General features: G+C 33.1%; 1 protein-coding gene across 3 annotated transcripts in view; it reads right to left on the bottom strand.

Annotated features, from left to right (window-relative positions):
* Positions 1-24,814, bottom strand: part of PCDH15 (protocadherin related 15) — an 822,425-nt gene that overhangs the window by 132,494 nt on the left and 665,117 nt on the right. For all 3 annotated transcript variants that reach the window (XR_013995038.1, XM_081075408.1, XM_081075407.1), the window contains exons 20-22: positions 22,662-22,967; positions 19,946-20,170; positions 8,989-9,105 (exon numbers count right to left, since the gene is read on the bottom strand). Coding sequence is in view for 2 of the 3 variants with exons in the window: in XM_081075408.1 (XP_080931534.1) it covers positions 8,989-9,105; positions 19,946-20,170; positions 22,662-22,967 (648 nt within the window). In the remaining variant the exon portion in view is untranslated. The remainder of the gene's footprint in view (positions 1-8,988; positions 9,106-19,945; positions 20,171-22,661; positions 22,968-24,814) is intronic.

Genomic DNA, 24,814 nt, shown 5'->3' on the forward strand with positions numbered 1-24,814 from the left:
CTTTTGTTTTTTTTAAACTTTATGTAATGGTATTATTTTCTTTTTCTTACTAGTTTTACTGAGAATTAGGTTCTGACATTTCAATCCTGTTGCTATGTGTTCATAAAATCCTGCTGTGCAAGAATTTCATAGGATACTTCATACTTAATAATGATCACACCTATATGGGAATCTCTGATGTGATAGGCAGTCCCCAATATAACTGATAATCCTTACACTAAAATTTTCCTGAATGCCACCACAAACACACACACACACACACACACACAAATATGCACCCACATTCTTGATTTGCTGGACCTCTGAACTTTATAGGTTTTCCCAGAACACAGAAGAAAAGGACAAAAATAAGGTAATAGTATACAAACAATAAATAGAGGACATATATCAGAGACTCAAAATATGAAAAAGATCTTAGAAAACAAATGATAAATAATATTTATTAAGTACTGACTATATAGCAGGCACCAACTATTCCACATAATTATACCATGTAATTCTCACATCAATCCTACAAAGTAAGAACTATTTTTTTTTCCATTGTGGGATGAACACTCAACATGAAAGCTATCCTCTTAACATATTATTAAGTGTACAATACAGTATTGTTAACTATAGGCTTAATTTTGAAAAGCAAACCTCTAAAACAATAACCAAAAAAAAATAATCTGACTAAAAAATGGATGAACAATTTGAATAAAGATTTATCCAAAGAAGACATACCAAATGGCCAACAGGTATATGAAATGATCAAAACACAAATCAAAAACACAATGAGATACTACCTCATCCTGTTAAGATGGCTATTCCCCCCCTCCAAAAAAAAAAAAAAAAGGAAAAAAGAAAAAAGGGGTAGCAAATGGTAGTTTGGATGTGGAGAAATTCTAACCCTCCAATTAATTAGAATTAACTGGAATTAATTCTAATTCCAATTGTTGGTCGGAATGTAAAATGGTATAGCCACTATGGAAAACAGTATGAAGGTCCCTCAGAAGAATTAAAAATTGAACTGATATATGATCCAACAACCCTACTTTTAGGAATATATACAAAATAATTGAGATAAGGATCTCAAAGAGACATTTACACTTCCATGCTCATTGAAGCAATATTCACAACAGCTAGCATGGAAAAATAAATATTCGTCAGTGGAGAAGTAGATAAAGCAAATGTGACATATACATACAATAGAATATTTTCCAGCCTTACAAAGATAATCAACTTCTGCCATTTGAGACAATATGGATGAACCTTGACTTCATATTATGCTAAGTGAAACAAGCCAGTCATAAAAGGAAAAAGACTGTATGATTCCACTTATATGAGGTATCTAAAATTGTCAAACTCATAGAAGCAAAGCACAGGATTATGGATGTTAGGGAAGGGGCAGATGGAGAGTTGCTATTCAAGGAGTACAAAGTTTCAGTTATATTATCTTTTTTAATTGCATTTTACAAATGTAAGAACTGAGGGACAGACTGACTAAGTTTACAAGGCTAGTCAGTAAGAGCTTTAGGAGTTGAAACCAGGCAATCTCACTTTAGAGCCCTTACTCTTGAAGTCACTTAAAACTTTCTTGGGCTGGTGAACTATAGAGGGTTGTGGATAGAAAGAGGGCATCATATACCAGACAATTAATACTGAGAAGAAAATATCTAAGTATATACTAGTAAAAACGTTTAATCTTACAAAAAAGGCAGAAAGAAAAAAAAAACTAAAAATTAAGAAAATTGATATAGCTTCATAATTCTACCATGATAAATATGATAAATACTAGAAAAGCATATACAAGTATATAATTTTAAAGGGCAAAAATTTGAAACCAAGACTCTAATAGTCTGTCAAGGTTTATGTTATGTGTATAAGCAAAAGCAAACTTCATGAGTTCATATCAGAACTCATAAGGTATATATCATTCTAAAAAAACAGTAAAGCATATATGGGTAAACCAAGAGATGCAACAAAATGAAGAACTTAAAAATGTCAGAATATAAAAGAAATGTCATAAATCATATATAGGCTGAAATAAGTATAAGTAGTTGTAAATATGTCCTGGAAATATAACTACAATGTTATAAATAGTATTTACAGAGAATGCACATAAGTCACTTTCCAAAGAGAATGTAATAAAATAAACTGATAGGATCCAAAACAAAAATTGACATACACATAAAAATCATACCCAAAAATAACTCAGACAATGGAAACTAAAATGGCAAGCGAGCTGCAAGAGAGGCTAACTTAACATGAAGGTTACCCATGAGTTTCTAATTAATAAAACTATGGTCTTTTACTTAGCTTGATTTCATTCTTCTTGCTATGTCTGTAAAAAAAATAATAGTAATCCGTTACAATTTAATTTATCTCCTGCATTGAAATTTTCTTTCTTTCTTTTTTTTTTTCTTTCTTTTTTTTTTTATCCGAACCTCATTGCTAGCAGATTTTTCTTCTGTCTTCTGAGTCTTTCTCTGGCTCTTTCCACTCTTCACTCCTGGCCCATCCTCGAACAGCCCCCCTAAGGATTTATTTCCAAGTTTCTCTCTTATCTACTATAATATATTTTCTCCCTCAAAAAATGTATTTACTCTCATAGCTTCACCTGCTATTTAGGTCGCTATTATTCCACTTTTTTTCCCATGTTTTTACTCCCATATTTTCTGGCTGATCCATCCCTGACCCTCTCAACGCAGCTAAATCATCAGGGCATTAGATCAAAGCAGCTGTGGCCACCTGATATCTGTTTCAGGTCTTCTTCATGGTACACTGATCGATATGCGAGAGAATCTCGGCCCCATACTGCCATTTTCCGTCAACTTCCTTTCAACACTAAGTGTTATATACTCCTATGATGAACCTGTAACCCTGGGCAAGAGAAAAGTTCCCTGCCAGCCCTGGCTTTATGACTCCTGGATAGATTTAGTGAGTATTACTCTTTCATCAGGTATGTCCTGACTTAGTTCTCTCAGCCTCCATGCCCAGGAGAGAGAATTGGACAGCTTTATCATTCTGTAGATAGGTGCACTCAGATGTTTTGAAATCATTTAAAATTTAATTGGTCCTAATTTAATCTCATCATTTTCTCCTTAAAACAGCTTTCTTTTCTACCTACCTTATTTCTAACAACAAATATCATTAATATCATTATCACTCCAGCTAAAATCTCTTGATTGTGTGTTCTGTTTCTAAGCTTCAACCTCCTGCCCAATCACTATTCATTTTTCCATTTCAATGAGTTTTAAGCATTTCCATTTTCATCATTTCCATTGTCCATCTTGTCTTTTTCATACTGAAAGAAAAGCAATAGCTAACTCATCTCCTGGTTTTCATTTATTATCTCACCCAAGAAAGACTGCATATCATAGGGAATTGATTCTTCTAATATGTCAATTTGATTTTGTCATTGCCCTATTTATAAGTCATTAGAAAGCTTCCATTTTCTATATAATAAGATGGGTTTCATAAAACCTTATCTTACACATTTCTTGTCCCCGAATGTCTCTGAAGACAGCACTAATGTATTTTTTAATAGTTAATGTTTACTGACTCATACATAGTTCAAATCATATTACACAAATTCATGAACATCAAATAAATGTTTTTGACCCTACAATATTTGGATACATTTCCTCCGTCAGTTTCTTCTACCTTGACTTAAATGAAATCTCTACATTTTTAAAAGTTGAATTCCTATCCATAGCAGACTCTGACTACAACAGACACATTCATCTCTTCGTTATCAGAATAACTATAGCATTTCTTGGAACCTTTCATACACTCTCTCATGGCTTTATCTCTGTCTTGTCATATTTTTATTTATGAAGTCCACAGTAAATGCTTTTTGATTAATTGATTTATTCAGTAAATATTATGAAGTTACTATATTGTGCCAGGTGCATGTTTGATTGTAGTCTACAGCCTAAGTATAGCTATCATTCAAGGAAATGGAATAACTATAACATAGATAACAACAAGACCAACGGTTACCGTGGTCTGGCTTTGAGAGTATGAAGGCAAGAATCCAGCTCATGAGAAGCCAAAATACTGTTTCAAAGTATCCGTTTCCATTTTCTTTGTCCAGAAATTCAAAATAAAGCACATCATTTATGCTGTAAGCCATCACTTTACCTCCAGTAAGCATGGTGGTTTCTTAATTAGAAGAGCAACATTTACATCGGAAGCAGTTAAATCTAATATCAATTTCAAGTAATGTTAATAGTATAATTGTTGAAAGAAATCTATATGCTACAAAAAGGAAAGAAAATCCTTAAAACTCTTAGATAAGCCTTTTCTAGGCATCTATCATGTATAAACTTGCTCATAAAACCTTCCCTTTTGTACTCATTTACACTTTCAAATCTAATTATAACCCATTGTCATTTTATAGATCAAGTCCCAGCTGGTTCATGGTGCACTTCCTAATTAAGGATCTGAGACCAAAGGGACTAAGGCTGGGGCTACATTGGCTCCATTTTCACAACCTGACATGCATCATGAAAACAGTTCTCGATTATGTCTGTAACAGCTTTGATGTGAAGGAAAAAAAACAACCCAGAAACAAAAAACATTGAGCCGTGTACATTCCCTCGACATGCTCCAGATTCAGCAAATATGGTTAATAGGCACTGATCTTTAAAACCAGAGTTTCTGCAACATTGCTAGCAATAACCTAAATCAATACAGCATAATGACCGAGCCAGTGGTGGTGAGTGATGAAAAATAGATCTGTGGAGATATCAATAAAATATGATACAGGACAGCTATATTATCTGGAGATAAAAATACAATCTTATAATATTCCTGGCCCTGAATAGTTTTAACTATTGCACACAAAACAAGCAGCAAATCATAAAGGTGATTGTTGCTTTCATTCTACTGTTCTGTCCTCTGCTATTAGATTGCAAACAAATACCTTTTTTAAGGTTAAGCATTTTGATATCATTATGATTATATGATATTATTTGGTGACATCACATTTTAATAAAACACAAAATATGCATCATAAAAAAACTATCTTTTTAAATCTCTAGTGATCAACAAAACTGTCCTTGAATGATTGAGAAGGGTGCTAAAACCACCTGTGAGAACACTTTAAAAGTAACTTCTCCGGTAACTTCTCTAAACTCTGAAAGGCTAGTCTAACTCTCAGAATCTCAACAGAGGAAGAAACAATACCCCACATTTTGCAGTTATTGTCCCTTTATAAAAATATTCTCTAAAAATAGGATAGTTAGAATACTCACTGATTTTTAAAGTCAGTTACTATTGGGAACTTCTAAAACCTTTTTAATGGAGCATATTTATTTCATAAATCAACATCAAAGCCTAGAAAAATAAGTCTTTGATGTCTAATAGTTCTTATATTATTATATGCAAATAAAATGTTTTTTAAAATTGTTAATATAAAGCATGTTCAAATTACTGCTTTAATGCTTCACCTCAGACAAGAATATTACAACTCCTAAAATGCATGAAATACAAAGAATGGTACAACCAGGAAAAAGCAATCCTGCATGGATCCCTAATACTTTCTTGGAAATGAACAAAACGTGAACTTCATTTATTTATCCCAATTTTTCTATGTCCATGTGACCAAAAAGGACACTATTCTGTCAGGCATTTGCTTTGCCCACAAAGAGAACTCTTGAATCATGGGGTTTGACCAGTAGCTTCAGAAAGACTAAATACAGAGGGTGCCAAAAAATGTATACACATTTTAAGAAAGGAAAAAAAAAACCTGTATTAATATATACTGATAACGAAAGATGAATACAAGTCACATTTGACTTCTGCAATTACAAGAGGTGCTCAAAGTGGTTGCCATCAGTGTCCTTTTGCGTACAGCAAATTACTACTTGAGCAACATTGACCAAAGTGTTAACAACGCTTAAAATGTATACACATTATTTTGGCACCCATGGTAATATGCAACAAGTACTTGCAGTTTTGTGTTTTATGACAGTTTAGAATGAGAAGTCTCCGGTGAGCAAAAGAAAAAGGTTAGCAAATTTTAATATCCAAAATGATCAGTCATTTGCTATGTGTATCTCTGGTGAACTACGTAATGCCAGTACTGTCACAAAAGCAAGGCAGAGAATAAAAGTCCTAACAGCTTTAATTTAGTGAGGAAAAAAAAAATCCCTGGAAGATTTTTCTTTCTCCCTGTAGAGAACTTTAGTTTTGCATGGCATGCATTTTATAATTCTTAATTTATATTCAGCAACAATGCTCTCTCAACTTTAAGACCTTATCCAGTGTCTCTATCTGATACTTCACAAGTTTTGTCGTTGCTATTTTCTTGTTTAAAATGGGTGTGGCCAACCTCTGGAAATGAAATTGTTACTGATGAATTATACCAATACATACTACTGGAGGGTGTAGACACTGGACTAAGCATTATATATGAATCACCCTATTTAATTTTCACAGCCCTCAAATGGCTAATCTGAGGCTTAGAGACATTAAAAATTTTCCCAGGGTCACAAATAACTAAATATCTGAAGAACTGACAATTTATCAATTCGGAATAGCACAGAAGTAACTGTTTACATATTCATTTATTCAATTATTCCACAAATCCTAATAGACTACTAAGTACCAAGTAGCGTTAGACATAGGGATACAAACTGGAAGTTTTCATTTCTTCTCTCAAGGACATTACTTTCTAGTTTATCAGAGACATCATTAAATAAACTTGGCATCACCATAGATACTTACAACCCAAGTAGTAGAACTGACACCTCTGAAGGGTAAGAAACTGAAACTGTTTTGTTCCATTTAATAAAGTTTTTATAATAGGAACAGAGTAGAAAACATTTGGCAAGCTCGTTCAACAAATACTTATTCTATATTTATGGCACCAACATAAAATAGTATAAGTACAAATCAATCACAATATTTTTGAAAATCTATCTTTAAAAATTTTTTATGGAATTGAACTTTTATTTTGAATTGGTGTAGGCGCAGCCAAATTGGAACTAGGCTAATTTAAGGGACCCAATTTGCAGAAATAATTGGAGAACTCAATGCTAAATGCTAGTTATGCCAAAAGATTGCTAGTGTTTCGAGGATTGAAACTGAGTCTGATATCATATATGTTCACCAACTTAAATAAGCTTGCTCAGTATTCCAAATGAATGCCTAGCATCCACCTTTCATCTACTAAAAAGCCAGCATTCAATGTTAAATGCTAAAAACTACTATTGGGAGTAAAAAAACCCTAAGAACTTTAAAAGAAATATGGAATTTAGTCCTGATAAATTTCCATGAAGGAGTTTCAGGATGTAAAAACAGGGGCTTCTCTCTAAATAATGCAGTTTCTTTACAGATCAGACAACAGACTAAAACAACTTTTCTCACATCGGTAGAGTGACCTGAAGGTCAAACCATGTACCAAGGTTGTAGGTGTCAAAGGTGAAGTGAGGATTCTGCCATCCACACTACCCTAAGGCTTTGAGGTCTGTCTCACATAGGTGACCAGCAGGTTTACTTTCAGTCTTTCATCATGAGTGCTATTAAACTTTACACTATCTTAAATTCTGCATTAATGAAAATTTCTCAGCAACATGAGCATTTTAAGACGGTGTGTTTGCTTACACTCATTTAGTATAGTGTGTTATAGTTTCAATGTGCAATTCTGTTTTTCCTCTAAGATTGGAATCTGTTTCCGGAGAGCAAAAACTGGTTGGTACAATGACCGTATAGAATTAGTGCTCAAAACACATCTTGCATAGAACTGAATGTGTATTCCTAACATCAAAGTGTTTTGTATCTCTGACAGTTTACTTAAAAAGCAGACAAACCACGAACTTCACATTCACCATCTCTATCGGCGTGTTCAAGGCTATGAAATGTTGTCTATCATATTTCCCAAGACGCAATAAATGTTTCAAAGACATTTTAACACTGGAGAAAAGGAGCTTCTGAGTGAAAGGTCATTGCTTTCATGTTAACATTATTACTTTTCAAGACCTTTAGTCACAAAAGACTTTATATGGCTTGTCACAAGTAAAGTTAAAAAAATGTTATGACTGCCATTCAGCTTCCACTAAATAAACAGCATTACATAAATAAAATTCATATTAGTAATATGAAACAGAACTTTTTAACCACTATAAATTTCAGGTATTTTTCTATTTTATTACTTTTCTAAAATGGTTCATTTAATACTTTTAACATTTTTTCTAGAATATATCAGCTACTAACATATAGTGTGAGCTCACTCCAAGTTAAAATGTAAATGTTTATTATTTGGCTATTATGAGAATAAATAATTAAGATTTATAAAGTACTCAAGTTATTTATTTATTTTATTTTTAAAAAAGGATTTTTTATATAGCTACTATTACTTCTATATGCTATTTTTAATACTTCAAGAAAAAATTGCCTCACTTCTGCTATAACATTTTAATTGAAAACCCTAAATCTTGAAAGGCAATTTGGAATCTCTCAAAAGAGGAAAACATGTGGATAATAAAAGCATCTATTAAATATGTTCTAAAAGACATATTAAGATTTTTAGTTTACCAAGATTAGCAGATTCAATATAATCATTATGCCATATGTTGATTTAGAATTTGATAACAAAATAGCCACATATGAATACAATGAAAAAATACATAATGATGACACCTATCTTGACTAAAGTAATCTTACACTTTTCTAAACAAAGAATTCAAATGATACTGATTCCCAATGTAGACAATTCTGACTCTACATATTTACGTTAGTACTAGATAAATTGGTAAATAGTGCATTTTGAAGTCTTGTAACCCGAAAAGCATACCCCAAATTGTCTAAATTCAATAATAATCATTTGAAATATGATCTGCACCTGTAGTTCAACAGGCACAAGTACATAAAATATATGAGAGTGAACCGAGTGAAGCTCAGAAACCACCTGTGCTATCTTGGGAACTGGGCCATTCATTTATGCATGTTAAAGGTTTTCCTCACTGCACTTCGGAGCATTAATCAAGGACGTCTACTTACAGGAGGGTCTGCGTCTTCAGCATAGACAGTTGTGATAGGTGTACCCTTGGCAGCGTCTGGAGCCACTATCCCTTTGTAGATCCGTTTACTAAATACTGGAGGATAATCATTCATATCCTGTAAAAAACAATTAAGAATTTAGTGCTTGAGTTGAAACCGGGGTAGGTACAGTTACTTGACCAGCTCCATCTCTTCAAGTCAATCAATCCATTTAACCCTGTCAGCTTTCTATCCACTCAGTTCCATTACTCTCACTTCGGAATGGCACCCCAGAGTAAAATGCTTGAGTTCCTATATGATATTAATGTGTGTGATATCAACAGAAGGCCATTCTACTAGAGCAAACAGCCTGTCACCCATCCCATTACCACCAAATACACCTTTTAAAGACCGGAGGGATGTTTGACATTTCCTCAAAAGATACTTCTACTGGAATGATATATTATTGTAAGAACAAATTTTATAAAAAGTGTCATTCTATGAGGCAAGTGTAGGAGATAGTGTTTTATGTTTGTTTTGTTGCTGCTTTTTTTAAAAAGCAATTTAATGTTTCTGTTGTAACTTCAGATTTTTATATACTTAGCATAATGGTATGTTTAGAACATTTTAAATGAAAAGTGTGAAGTATTCTTTGATTCCATCTTACATTTTTACAAAAGTGAAATGATTAAAGGATGTTTTCCCTACAGCACACTATAATAATGACAGATAGGAGTAGATGTTCTTCTAGACGGAAAACAATGATGATTACTTAAGGATTTTTTTCAAGGTAATTTACATACATCTTGCTTATTTTCAGAATTGAGTTACATAAATGCATTTTTGTTTATTTAGTGTCACTCACTAAACAAATATTTATAACAATCTTCCAATTTTTTATGACCCAGTGCCCAGCATACACCCAGAATACTGTGGTGACTCGAGGAAAAGACACCCCTATTTTCATGTCACTTTACTGCTATTTGGCAAGTAAAGATGCTGATTGCACACATAGGTTAAGTACTTTGACTAAATTAAACTATTCATTTTGCAGAGCCAAACTGATAAATCTGGTCCCTTGAGAGCAAGACCATTTTTTTCCCTCCATAATTTTATCTTTTATGGAGAGTTCAGTATTATTTTTTCCCCTCAAAAGCAAAGCTTATTAACAGGGCTGTTTTATATTCTTTAAGTTTATATATTTTAAAAATAATCATTACACTCTGCATTGTTTTGGGTAATCTGGGTCAAACCTCTTTGAGCCCAAACTTAAATTTGTGAATTATCTTACTCTCTAGGTCATCTTTTTCTCACTTGCTATTAAACATGAAATAAGAAAATTGTTCGACTTAGCCTTTGATATTTGATCTGATACAACAATTTTCCAGTACAATGTAAATTGAAAGCACACTGACTGATTATAAACACCTTTATTTGCAAAGAGGTCGCAGGGTAATTATCTATTGCAATCAAATAGAGCTTATTTCATGTTCACAGTTGAGTTGATTTCTGAGTTGTGAATATGAAAAAAAACCTGCAGACTTTAATAAAAAATAGGAGGTCTTGTACTGTAAGCAAAATTGAAAACTAATATATATATATATATATATATATATATATATATATATATATATATATATATATATATATATATATATATATATATATATATATATATATATATATATATTTTCTCTGTTTGGACATAAAAGTATTCACAACCTCTTCCATAAAAAAAGAAAAGTTCCTTTGCAAATTATGAGCTTTAGAATCTGACCAAGTAAATGAACCCAGGAAGCACTGGTTGTCTCTAATGAAGGCAGAGTTGGGCATTGATATTGAGTCTGGGTAAATATATAAAACATTGGCATGCACACTATCGCCTTCTCTTTACAAGAGTGCCAATTATTTTAATAAGCGAATCCACGAATGAAAAAGGGTGGAAAACTTCTTGTACCCCTAAATTGTAACTCCTGAAGGTTAGAAAAGAATGAGCCCAGCATTTGCAATTTTTCTGTATATGAGATTCCAAAGTCACATAAACTCAAAATGTTCCCATAAATTTTCTGCCCCCCGCCCCAGGGGGCATTTAAAACCTTAATGTTACAAGGTATTTTGATTCTTCAGGAAAAAAATAAAAGGTACATAATTTTTACTAATGTCAATACAGACAATAACAGTGCTGACTAGAGCGGCCTATTTTTGCACAGAAAGTTTTCACTTGATTCACCTTTTCACTGAGTATACAGTGGACATTTTATAATCTGGTCTCACAAACTAATTAGACACAAACCTAAGGGTGTAAAAAACTGAAGACTACTAAAAGATTGATATCCTTTACTTTAGTTTTCTTTCCACTGACAGGATGAAGAATCAATCAGTACAATCAATGTAGCAATATTTCTTTCTTTTTTAACTTTTTTTATTAGTTTCAGGTGCACAAAACAATGTAATAGTTGGACATTTATCATTTATATCCCTCACACAATAACAACGCCCTCCTCCATTCACTACCCTTCTGACATCACACAGAGCCATTATATTTCCACTGCCTCTATTCCTAATGCTGTACTCTGCTTCTTGTAAATATATATACATATACATATATGTATACACATAGTATATCTACTGGGGTTACAATCTTTTATTGTTTGATTGTGCCTAAGGTGTACAGACAATTGCACATAGTTCTCCCACAATGCATTATTTCAGATGAGAATATTTACTGAAATGTAATGTCAATGAGCATAATCCATAGTTTCATATATTTATGTTCCAGGGATGTCTAAAGAAAACCCTACAGATGCTTTCTTATATGGCAAATTAAGGATAAACTCCATTCTCCAAAAGAAAGCCCCTTTTTGCTGTCCGTCATTCCACTAGAGGGTAGTGTTGGCAAAAGGAAACATTTCCTTTTCTGTTTGCTGGTGAACAGTTTTAAGACCATTAATTGAAATTTGCTTTCTATGGTTATATATCTGTTGGTCTAAACAAAAGTTAGTTTTCATATTTCTACAGTATATTCTGAATGTTACCATGGTTCTCAACTCGAACACCATGCTCTTCTCAAAAACAAACAAACAAGCAAACAAACAAACAAACAAATAAAAATCCCATATATTTGTTCCTACATATAAAGCAAATAAAACCACACCTGAAGGTACACTTAGCTGCAAGGAAGAAAATATGAGTTTCATTTGTATATTTTGTAAATTAGGTTCTAAAGTAATCATGGAATTGATTTCTACTTTGGAAGACACCACAGTAGTTTTAAGGAACTTTATTTATTTATTTATTTATTTATTTATTTATTTATTTATAATGAGCATACCTAGAAAAATAGGAATTTGCTGGTGAGATTCCAAATTAATGACAGGCTCTCCATAAAAAGTTAAGAGAAAGAGATGACAAATATACATTTTTTTCTTGAATTATGAGTGAAAACTGTTCTGGTTAAAAGATTATTTCCCGATAAAAAATAACTGGTTATATTCGATTATCTTTTTTAAAATGACAAAATTATAGACAATGCTGCCCTCATTTTAAACTCTCAGGCATGCTTTCTGAGGAGACACAGAGGCCGTGTGCCAGTGGGTGGAATGACCTCCATTACCACTGTAGGACTGCCCAGTGTTAGCACCAGTACCCTGCAGAACTTTTCAGCTGCCCTGCCCTCCCAAATCCCTTAAGGCTATGGAGCAGATAACCTTGTCTTCCTGGACAGACTACACAGTTGATTTTTCCTCTGTCGATTACCATGTCTGTTTTCCACTATCAGACATCCTCTGTGTGCTGTTCCATTGCTGTTTCTCATATTGTCAGCCTTCTGCTGTTTGTTCCCTCACGGTTTCTCTACTTGTCTTTTTGTGTTCTCGGACCTTCTTGCCCTCCTCTTTTGGTTCTGCACATATGATCAAAAAAGGCCCCATCTCCATAAAAACAAATCTTTTTTTTTTTCTGTTTTGCATGAGGCTCTCTTAAACACAAATCATAAACTTATATCAACTTAAAAACAAATCAAAACCTGTAGTGCAAACTCCTTTCTTAGTTGCCTAGTTTTGCTTTTTGTTTTATTTATTTCTGAGTTTAGAGCTATGCTGATTTTTTGGTGGGTAGTGTACCCTGGTGTAGAGGTCGTCAAAGTTATGCTTTGTCACAAGTAGCAAAATGTACACTTAGTATCACAAATACTGATGGCGCTCCTTCTAGACATTAGGCAGCATTTTAGGTGCTGGGATGGTTACCACCAAGAAAGGCATTGTGCCTGCTGGTACTGAGGTCACAGTTTAGTGTGGAAAGAAAAATAAGTAAGGACAAATGTGATACATGTTACAGAGGAGGATGTACAAGGCTATGAAGAGAGTATATAGCAGGGAGTTGAATTAACTAAATTTAACACAGGATGCATTTCAGTTATCTGATCAACTGCCCCATCACTCATGCACTCTGGCAGATAAAACAGTGTTTCCAAATTGATAGTTAAATTAGAGGAAGATAATACTGTGCAGTATTGACAAGCCCACTGATTTAATACATAATTGCTTTCCCATCTAGTTTCCCTGTATTGGAATGGTAATGTGGGGAAAAGGAGTTGATATTATTTTGGAATTATTTTCCAGACGATGATGCTCTAGTCATTTGGGAGAATAAGTCTATATTCTGAGCTAGAATCTCTGAGAAGATTCTCACAGTATCACCCTATTTCAGATTTTTCTCAAAAATGCACAACAGTTTGTATGTGTGTGTGTGCGTGTGTGTGTGTGTGTGTGTGTGGTTTATTTTTACTGTATATCAGGCATATGCTAGGAGTGTTAAATTTATCATTTTAATGAACTGGTTTAAATATGTTAGCTATTTTTATTATTATTCCTATTTTAAATATATAAAAAGACTGAAGCTTAGAGAGATTAAGTAGCTCATAGTTATGCAGCTAATAAAGGATAGAGCTATGATTTAATTCTGGTATATCAAATCCTAATAGCATTCCAACATTGGAGGTGAGAAATAGAGAATTGGCAAAGTCATCAGATGATTATATGTAAGATGGCTTGAGTAGAATTGTCATTAGAAAATCCACACATAACTTTTAAAATTTCTCTTTCCAAAAATATGTTCCATTAAAAAAAATTCTTCCTACTATTTACAATACTTTCATTTTGCTAGGCTGGTGAGCTTCTAAACATTGCGTAATGCTAATCTATTTCCCTAAAGGTAAATTTTACAATTATTCATAGAGCCGTTTTTGTTTGTTTGATTAAAAAAGAGTTACAGCAGTTGTATTTGTACTCTTAAAACAACTTGCTCAATACTTAACCTTAGAAGTAGTTATTTTCACTAAACCCTAATAACGGTTTTTGTTTCTTCCAAATTGCATTCTTTGAAAAATCAATCCTACCAGAAGCTTTATAAACAAAAAGAGTCCCATGATCAATTGTGGGATATGTGGCAAATCACATTTTATGTTCTCAAGATTCACAATGTACAATAGTGTATTAAAGGCCCCTATATGAAGGCCTATGGCATAGAGATCTGTTTGCATTTATAGAGCTTAGTTTTTCCCAAATCCATTTGTCTCTGAAATCCGTTATATGTGAAACACTGATTACCATCTTGAGGAGCTAGTGCACTATACATTATAGCCTGAGAGACCCTGAAGACATTGAAGGTACAAACTAATACTGTTTGGAATATTGCACTACTTTGGTGAATTAAAGTTTTCAGAGAATATATTGAGGATTCCAATATATCAATAGTGCCCCGAATATGCGACCACCAATTTATCAGGGTGAAGATAGTAACTACATCAATGATGGGATTGGAAAATGATGGCAATGCCAAGCAGTAGCTGGTATCGACAAGTCTTAGCATTTATTGTCTGCACTGAGAGGAAGTTCAATTTGGAGACAGGTGGCTGTAGCAAGCCTTGTCTCATTTACCTTGGCTAGCAGGGGAAAATGTGACAATCACTGAAGTTGTAAAATAACTTAATCACATACACAAGACAATTTTTTGGTACTCCCAAATATCAGTGTGTGATATGTGAGGAGCCAGGAGAGAGATCCATTGACCCATTGAAAATATGAATTATTACTGGTTAGGAAATACTATTTTTATTCTGGGCATATATATTTTTATCTGTTTCCTCTAGTTTGGTTGTTTACAGGGAATATGTTACATTTTAGTTATAAAACTAGCAGATAAAACAGTGTTTCCAAATTGATACTTAAATTAGAGGAAGATAATACTGTGCAGTATTGACAAGCCCACTGATTTAATACATAATTGCTTTCCCATCTAGTTTTCCTGTATTGGAATGGTAATGTGGGGAAAAGGAGTTGATATTTTTTTTGGAATTATTTTCCAGACCATGACACTCTAGTCAATTGGGAGAATAAGTCTATATTCTGAGCTAGAATCTCTGAGAATAAGACTATGCAGATACTTTGAGAAACTATCTGACTCAGTCCTGTGGCATACCCTCCCTGATGTATCACATTCTTTATACTTTGTGGTGAATATACTGGGGAAAAATACAATAATGAGAACATAACAGCACAGAGTAGAATTTGAAGACCATAGTTCAAAACCAGTTTTTTTTGTTTGTTTGTTTTGGGTTTTTTTTGTCTTTGTTTTTTGGTTTACTTTCTGTTTCCCCCCCCCCCCCCCCCCGTCAATCAATTCCAAGGGAAAAATCAGCAAGTTGTAAAAAATAATGATCAATATTTTAGACCATACTCCTACAAGCTGGAGGAAATATGCTGTAAATCTTGAAATGTCCAGAGTTTCTTGTTTGTTTGAATCCTGGACTACCTCCTGGTCAAACAATGGCTTCTCTGACCAAATCAAACCCAGGACTCTACAAATACTGTCACCATGGAGCATTGGTGGCGCATCAGCACCCACCACATTTCTATGGTTTGGCAAATGCCATCTTCACACTGGACATTGACTTTCTATCTAGAAAAACTAGTACACCTTCTATGGGTAAGAATATTTCTTTTCTTCCTAAAGAAGGACACCCTTCTGAAAGATGACAATGCTAACTCCATCTTCTAAGAATCTCCGTATTCCCCACCAACCCTGGCCTTTCACTTCCGATCCTTCCACTTATTTCTGCCTACTCCCACATCCTAACCCTCAAAGACAGGCAAACACAACCTGGGGTAAGTCCGTCTCATTCCTTCACAGACGTGTCTCTCTCACTCCTTTTCTTACTGCTGTGCAGCCTTACTATCTGAAATTACCATAAGCAAAATGACTTGTCATCTTTTTATCTTGGATAAGTCCTTTACTCTTGTTTTTAATGCTGCCCAATATTATATATCTATTAACACATTTCAACTTTTCTGGCTTGTATTCAGCTTTTGGCTGGCTATAGAAAACAGACCTTTTCTTTTTGTGTATTTTTTAAATTATATATTACAACTCCGTTTGTAAGGGCAAATTTTTCTCAAAATTTTACATTTTAAACTGTTTATACATTTATTTTTTATTTTCCAGAGATTTATCTGTACCATCAAATTTATTATCACAGATTCAATAATATTCAATTAAAACAATAAAAAAAGTCTTGCTTTATCAATATTCTAAAAAACAACTTTGCAACAAAAACACATATCATTTGTATGATCATCATTGGTTTGTTTTAGAGCCTTAAAATATGACACTAAGAAAGCTGTTTGAAGGTGTCTATCATAAAATTCTATTTTCTTTCTACTGTGAAAATACTTTTCTTTCCAAAATTTACTTCAGTTTTCCCATTCTTACTCTAATTTTAAATGAGTTTGATGGACTAGATATTATGCAACTGATAAATCTTTTTTTCTTTACAAAAGAAATTACATTTTTTTCTTATTTTCAAAGAGAGATCTGATCTTCAAGATCTTTCCCTGTGGTGACTGTTTTAGTAGAAATGTCTCTTAGCAAATATCATGCAATTATGTTATCAGCAAAACAGCTTGTCAGTACTACAAGTAAACAGACCAATAGCAGAAAATTTGCAAGTTTAGGAATAATCTACATATGTGGAGAAATGAGAATTGTATTCCATTTCCTTTTCAAAACAAACAAGTGTGATATTTTTAAGGGCTTCAATAGCATACAAGAGAATTTTAAACTTCTCTTTGTGATAGTCTTAACCTGAGTGGTCAGGAGAAAAAAAAAATCAAGTATTGGCCTGTATTAGATGAACTATTCTACAAATTTTATTAGGCGTATATCACTTGAAAAATTAAAAAAAAATGTGATATTGATATCATAACAGCTATATACTTTGTCACAGGGGTAGTTAATTGTGGTGGTCTATCTCTTTGTGAGGGGAATAAATGTCTAACTATTCCATTGCTTTGTATACCTGAAACTAATAAAAAAAGAAAATATCTAGGATTAAATATTAAGTTTTGTTTTAACTTTGCAATAAATCAGAAATACCCTCATATAGGTCAGGAACACTTGACTAATAAAACGGTTTGACTTTTCTAAAAAGATAAATCAACTGAGACAACAAAATTAGATCAACACTGTTATTTCTGAAGAAGAAATGAACCCATCAATGAGCAAGTCCATCCCACATGCTAATGTAGAAGCCTTGAGTGGCACCCTTATATTAAAATAAAGGGGGGTGGAGGGAACAAGGAACGCATTTTTAAGAGGCTCAAGTCCCACACACAAAAAATGAGGCTTGTGTAGTGAACATCTTGATTGTTTAGGTGATATGTTTGGAACCAATTTGACTCCAATAACTTCTTCTATCAAAAAAAGTCCAGGCCAGCTAAGTTAGAGTCTATGAGGGTTTATAACTTTCTATTATCAAACACATCCATTCTGAAAGATAAGTCTATACCATTTGAGTATCCATCTTTGGATTTGGAAAGCATAGAGGAAAGGTCATCGGTGGCCAGTCTTTTCTTCCCTTATTGTCCAAAACAGTCAATTAATGGACCATTTTTTTTATATTAAATAATTTTACTGTTCAATTCCAACAAATCACATGGGATAGGCAAGGGAAGACCGAGGTAAGATGGCTTAAATTTTTCACCTGGTCTAGAAGTCATTTGCTAGAGTTAGTTCATTTAGATCTTTCTCATTGTAGTCTTTTCATCTCTTTGCCTATCATGCCATCTTCATAGCCACTGATATTACCATGTTCCCAAAATGTTTCTGTAAACAGATTTCTACATTTCTAAATGTCATACTACAATAGTATGGTAAAATAATATTTCAAAAATGAACTGAAGCCCCTCAGGCCCTCGGTGATTTTGTGGTGTCCCTGGATCCTTCACAGGCTACTAGGCATTTAAAATCATTGCTTCAGGAAAGAGAGATACAGACAGAAAAGCAGGTGACTCAAGAAAAGATTTTGATAGTTCAAATTCATATTCCCAAACAGAACTTGATGGGTAATAGAATTTTAAATCCCTGAAATAGACACAATTATTACCAGTCTCACTAGAAATAGATACGTTTCTTAGAATAGAGAGACACAAAATGGAAAGAGTAGGTAGAGTCATTGTGGACTCCTGAGAAAGAAGGAATACAGACCCTAATAAAACTCTCCGGATAGCTTTAATGCATCTGAGACCGGAAGGGACTATGTTACCCTTCCCAAAGCAGTTTAGAAGACACAGCAGGACTCTAGGGAAGAAATGGCATCATGTGTGTACTGGCGGATAAACCTCAGTCAAGCGTAAACAAAATTTAGTGAACCAATCCCTGTGTCCCACTCTGATTGCAGGGTTATCTTTAAAACAAAACAAAAATTAAAAAAAAAAAACAAAGCAAAAAACAAAAACAACAACAACAGCAAAAAAACAGACTCAAAGATTTTACAGTTAAGAGTATTAAAACATTTACCTACATGATAAATACAGATATGCTAATTATATATTGGTTTAATCTTAACAATCTTGTATGTTTTCACACTGATATTTTGTTGTGTAACAAAACTAATAGCATATGTAATTATTAGTTACCCATCAAACAAAAACTCAAGAAAAGTGATGATTTCTTATTTTATCACTTATACATTGCAGTGCCCTATAAAATTAAAGATTGCAGAAAGTTTGTCTATGACCTTGTGTATCTTATAACCTTGTGTACATTGAGTCCTCTACTGAAAGCACCTTTAAGGAATTGGAGTCATCTCCAGAACCTAACTTTCTCTTATTCTAGGCAGAAATGCACTGGAGACAGGCATTTGGATGATTTCCACAGAGGAAAGGTGCTCCTTTGGAAATGCACAGAGAAATTTGAAAGTTTAGTATGCAGCTCCGGTGAACTTTGTATACACTAATATTTGAGAACTGATGATTTTTCTCTCATGTTTTCTTTTAAAAGTGCACCTTAAAAATAACTGGAAACCCAAATGTTGAAGAAGCCATGTTCTTTTCAGGAACTCATTCGCCACAGGTTATTATAATGAATAACACATGTAGAGAGGTCAAAAAAGTCTCCAAGGTTATAGAACTTGAAAATGGGTGAGCCAGAACTTAACCCCAATTTCATATAATTCCAAGCTTATTTCATTACAGAATCTTGGGTTCCAAACTAAACTCAACTTATTAGTTCTGGGGGCTTGGCACACTTAGTCTTTCAGAGTCATTTTATTCTTTTTATTTTATTTTATTTTTTAATCGAAGGGTATGGATGGAGTTACTGCCCGTTGTACTGTGGAATTTGGACTAAACTGTAGTTTGGATAAATTACAGTTTGGTTGAAATCCCAGAGTTAATGGCAGGCTCTGGCAGCCAGTGCTTGAATTAATTTTTAGTGTTTCCTTCACATTTATCTTATTTAGTTAAACAGTATAAATATTTCTCAAGTCTTCATAAATATTTCACATTCAAATATCTATGTTCTGGGTCTGGTACACTGTATTATTATGAATTGTCGCCCTAAATATTATAGTTATAGTATAAAAAACAGAAGCTACATGTAGAGAGTGCAAAGTAGGGAACCAGAACTCATCCATATTCCTTACCTTTACTATCACTGTGACAGTCGCAATACCAGGTGGCATTGTTCCATAAATATCAAAGGCCTCCACTAGAAAAGTGATAGTTGCTTCCTGGTCTGGAAATGACTCATAGTCCAAACTCCTTAAAAGGGAAAGTACTCCAGTAAATGGATGAAGTGCAAAAAGGTGCTTCACTTCTGGGCTTCTTATCCGATATGACACATTTGCTCCAAGGTCAGCATCTGTGGCCTGTAACAAGTTAAGCAGAAGAACAGTTACATCTGTGGCATTACCAAACTAGAGAAAGGCAGGACTGATGGAAGTCATATGTCAGTGCTTAAGACAGCATAAATTTAATGATGAGCAAAAGACATGTTACAGAGAAAAGCACTTTTGATAAATATTTTTACCAGAGAGAGGGAAACGGAGAGGGGAGAGGGAGAGGGAGACAAAGAGAGAGAGAGACAGAGAGAGAGCGAGAGAGAGAGAGACCAAAGAAGATTTGTCTTTGTTGATCTTATTACTAAATTTATTTTACGTGAAAACAATCACTAATTAAAAGAATCATACCAGAGTAAATAAATAAATATTAACATAAATTATTTTTATTATTCCCTGGTGATTGTAAAACCTTCAAAAATAATATTTTAAATACAAATAAATGTTATTGAGTAATTTCCATAAACACAATAGATTATTAAAACACTATAAGAAAATTAAGAAAACATAAATAATAAATTCACCTCAAAGGTAGAGTTCCCACTTATAGACATTTCTCTATTATAACTCCTTTTATTTAACTAGTATTTATTGAGTAGTTATTATGTGTGAGGTGTTATAAAAATATACAAGATGAATCAAGCTGCAACTTCTGCCCTCCAGGTTTCTGTCTCAAGGAAATAAACACAGATACCAAACTAGTGTGGGAAAAAAAGAGAGAGAGAGAGCTGTCAGCCAAAAGGTGTTCAGAATTGGAAGTGATATATCTTTTAGATGAAAGGACAGACTTTTATGCAAATCTTATAGGATGACTACTTCATTCAGTAGTAGAGACTGGCAAAAGCATTGTGGTCCAGGAAATGGAATGGAACAAGTACGGAATAGGGAAGATGAGAATTTGTTAGAATGCACATACAGCAATGCAAAGACCTATATGATCTTTTAGTCTTGGCTCCTTTTAATCAGTTATCAACATCACAATTGGAAAGATAATCCTAAAGCATAGATTTTATTGTCATTTTCTTGCCTAACATCCTTCTTGTTTTCTAATCCATTTTAGATCAACTTCAATTTCTTTAAGATGGAGGACCCACACATTTTCCACTGTTTTAGCCCCTAACTCTCTCCCCTTCTCCAGGATTTTGAACAGGCTCTTGCCACTCCCTTGAAGCTTTCGTACTCTGTGTTTAAGTAACTCTGACTTACTCCTTGGTTCACAACTTAGAAAGAAATTTTTTCTAGGAAATATTCTCTAGGAAATATTCTAAGTTAAGACCTCTTTCTGTGATCTCTGAGGCCCCTTACATTGGGGACCTCTATTTAAATTACCAGCTTACTTGTCGGTTTGCTATACCAGACTGAAAATTCCAGGAAAGCAGAAAATATGTCTTGTTCATATTTGAATCCCCAAAGTCTAGCATAGGAGATGAAATACAATAAACACTGAAAATAAGCCTGTTGAATGAATGAATGGATGAATGAATGAATGAGATAAATCGAAGAATCAATGAAGAAATAATGGCCCTCTCCCAGGTGACCATCTGCTTTTTGGAGATTTATTAATGTTTATGGTCTAAACATTTGTTGAGTTGAATTATGGAAGAAATATAAGTTCTTATAACCCATGTTAACAAAATTCAAGTTGTGGATTGAAGGTCAAGGAAGCACTAGTCTTTTGTTTGTTTGTTTGTTTGTTTTGTTTGTTTGTTTTTCCCAAACAAGTGTGTGTGTTTTTTTTTTTTTTTTAGCACTTGTTTCAGAATTAAATGGGTGGTTGCTTAAAATGCATATTTCTGGGCCAACTAATAACTTCCTGAATCAGAATGTCCAGAGTTTCTGGTAATATCACAGTTGAAAAATGAAAAAAGGAGGCTTGGAGACACTATTAAAAAGGAGAGTTTGTTATATGGCAGTAGTGGAAGGATGTTATTTGTGTATTGAAAGTAATAATAACAATAATAATAATAATAATAATAATAATAATAATAATAATAGCAGGTACAGCAATAGCCTATTTCTGTAAAATACAGGAAAACTATACATATATGTATGTATTCATAAATACATATATGCATATATGCACACATGTGAATACAGGTATATTTACATACATACAAATATTTTGATACTTGTATAAACACAGAGATAAATGTGACAGAATAAAGAAAAAATAATGAGTACTTTGGAGACACAAAATGGGAGATTACTGAGTTTTTCTTTATAGATTATTGCACTATCCATGGTTACAATAAATATATAACATATTTTTTAAATTAAAAAATCTATTAAGAAGTGTTATTTAATTTCTTACAACTGTGCCTTTTGTCCCCTTAATTTTTGGTATATCCCTAAAAGTAGGGTTGTTAAATAAAATATAATATGCAATATTTTAGTGATACGTATATTAAAATTCACTCATTATTTATCTGCAACTAAATTGAACTGTGTGTATGACTTTTTGATTGCCAAATGGCTAATCTCATAATGTGGAATTCATGAAATTAATGCTTCTTCCACATACCTCTACTCGAAGGAAAGTGGTTCCAGCTGGCAGATTCTCTTCAACGACGACAGTGTATGTTGAATTGGTGAACACAGGACTGTTATCATCAATATCCAAAACCCTGATGGCCAGAGTTAGAGTTGAATGACGAGGATGTACTGCTCCATCAGTTGCCACAACAACAAGTTCATAGTAGTCCCGGACTTCCCTGTTAAGCTTCACTTTTGTGTAAATGCTCCCATTGGATGTGATGCGGAAAAGATTATTGAAGTTACCCAAACTGTAGTACACTTGGCCATTTATTCCAGCATCAGGGTCAGTTGCCTAAAGGAAATTGAAAATAAAGAAATTCACACAGTGTGTTTTGTTATGCTTTTTTCACATTATATTTTATGTTGCCCTGCCAGCAGAGACTAGCTAACAAGTCCAGTATACTGCTAACTGAATATTCTTTTTTCACCGGGGAGGAAATTAAAAAAGACAATGTAATGCAAAAGTCTAGAACGTGGAAATACATATACTATCAGTTAATATTCCTCATTCAAAATGAGAATAACTTATAAGTTGATAATATCATTAGCAACAACATTGTATTATCACAAAAACTCTCATTACAAAAACACTGAATTTTCCCGTATTATCATTTCTTTAATAGATTGTGAATTATAAAAAAACAACATTTAGTTTATAATTAAACATAACTTACCAAGTGACAACTTAATATTCTACATTTCTTTTTTTAATTCAAACACTTCTTTATAGATATATATACATATATATATATGTATATATATATATATATAATTTAATCATCACAATGTTCTTATGAATACATATAATTGGTCGCATTTTACAAATGACAAAACTGTGGATTATGGAATTTAATTATATTATTTAGCATTACACAAGAAACAAATATCTCGGTGCCCCAGTTCTAGTACAATGCCTCACATATAAAACTAATGAATGGTTGAATAATGAATGCATGAAAGTGAGATTTTACACTAAATCTGTTCTAAAACCCAAATGGGAGTGAAAGTATAGTAACTGTCAAGCACCTAAAAAGGGCTTTTATTTAATATTACAATGCAATCTCCAAATGATGATTGTGAATGGTTAACTAAAATTTTTAAGTCACGTAATGTCACTTTGCATCAAATGTCTAAATTTCGAGTGAAAAATCTTCTAATGGAGTGTTGTGAGAATTACTCTTACCCAAAAGTTAGTTAATTGTGATATAAATTATGACCTCTTACTATCAAATATTGTGCCTTTTGTGTTAAATAGTTCTATGTTATTTTTCTTCAGAAAAACTAGAAGGAATCTTAGAAACTATAAAATGTTATATAATTATGCATCAAACTGGCTAAGGAAAGAAAGGAAAATAAGACACTTGGCTGCATTATCATCCAGGGACACAATAATCACTCAATATCTACAAAGCGTGGGATGCAACGTAATGTATCTTAGCAATACACTTACAGATGTGTGTGTGTGTGTGTGTGTGTGTGTATTATATATATATATATATATTTTTTAAATTTATATATATATATATATATTAATTTATATATATTTCTTAATTTATAAATCCTGGTGTAGCATGTGGGTTGGGTGCTGAATGTTTAAATCTTATTTGAAATCATAAAGTCCAAGATGTGAAAGGAACTGTGTTCCTTTTGTATATAATAAATGCCAGACATTCTAGCAGCATTTGTTCCCTTGAGTCATCAAAACCAAATGTCCCTAGAAGGTTAATATCTTTTAAAGCTTAAACTTGAGAAAAGGTGGAAGAGGAATTTTGGGAATGTCTGAAGAGAAAAGACATACTATAAACTAGTTGAAACATTTCCACAGACATACATATTTTCTTCTACTTTTACATTTTGTCTAGAATTTGCCATACAGATTATTGGCAAATTAGTACAGCTGGTCATCTTAGTGGAAAAAAACAAATGACAATACTTCTCTAACAACAACAACAGCAACGACAAAAAAACACAAAACTTCATTTTTCTGTCTAAAGTTGCTGCCTAAGTAATTAGGAAAATATAATCCAGTAACATAATATAAATAGGTCTTATTTTATAACACCAACGCTCTTGAAAATTTCAGTGACAATTTTCTGTCTGTGGGAATTCTTAAGATCACAAAATCAATCAGTTATACCA

Source organism: Rhinolophus hipposideros (assembly GCF_964194185.1).
Source record: "Rhinolophus hipposideros genome assembly, chromosome: 15".
In the NCBI taxonomy this organism is placed as follows: domain Eukaryota; kingdom Metazoa; phylum Chordata; class Mammalia; order Chiroptera; family Rhinolophidae; genus Rhinolophus; species Rhinolophus hipposideros.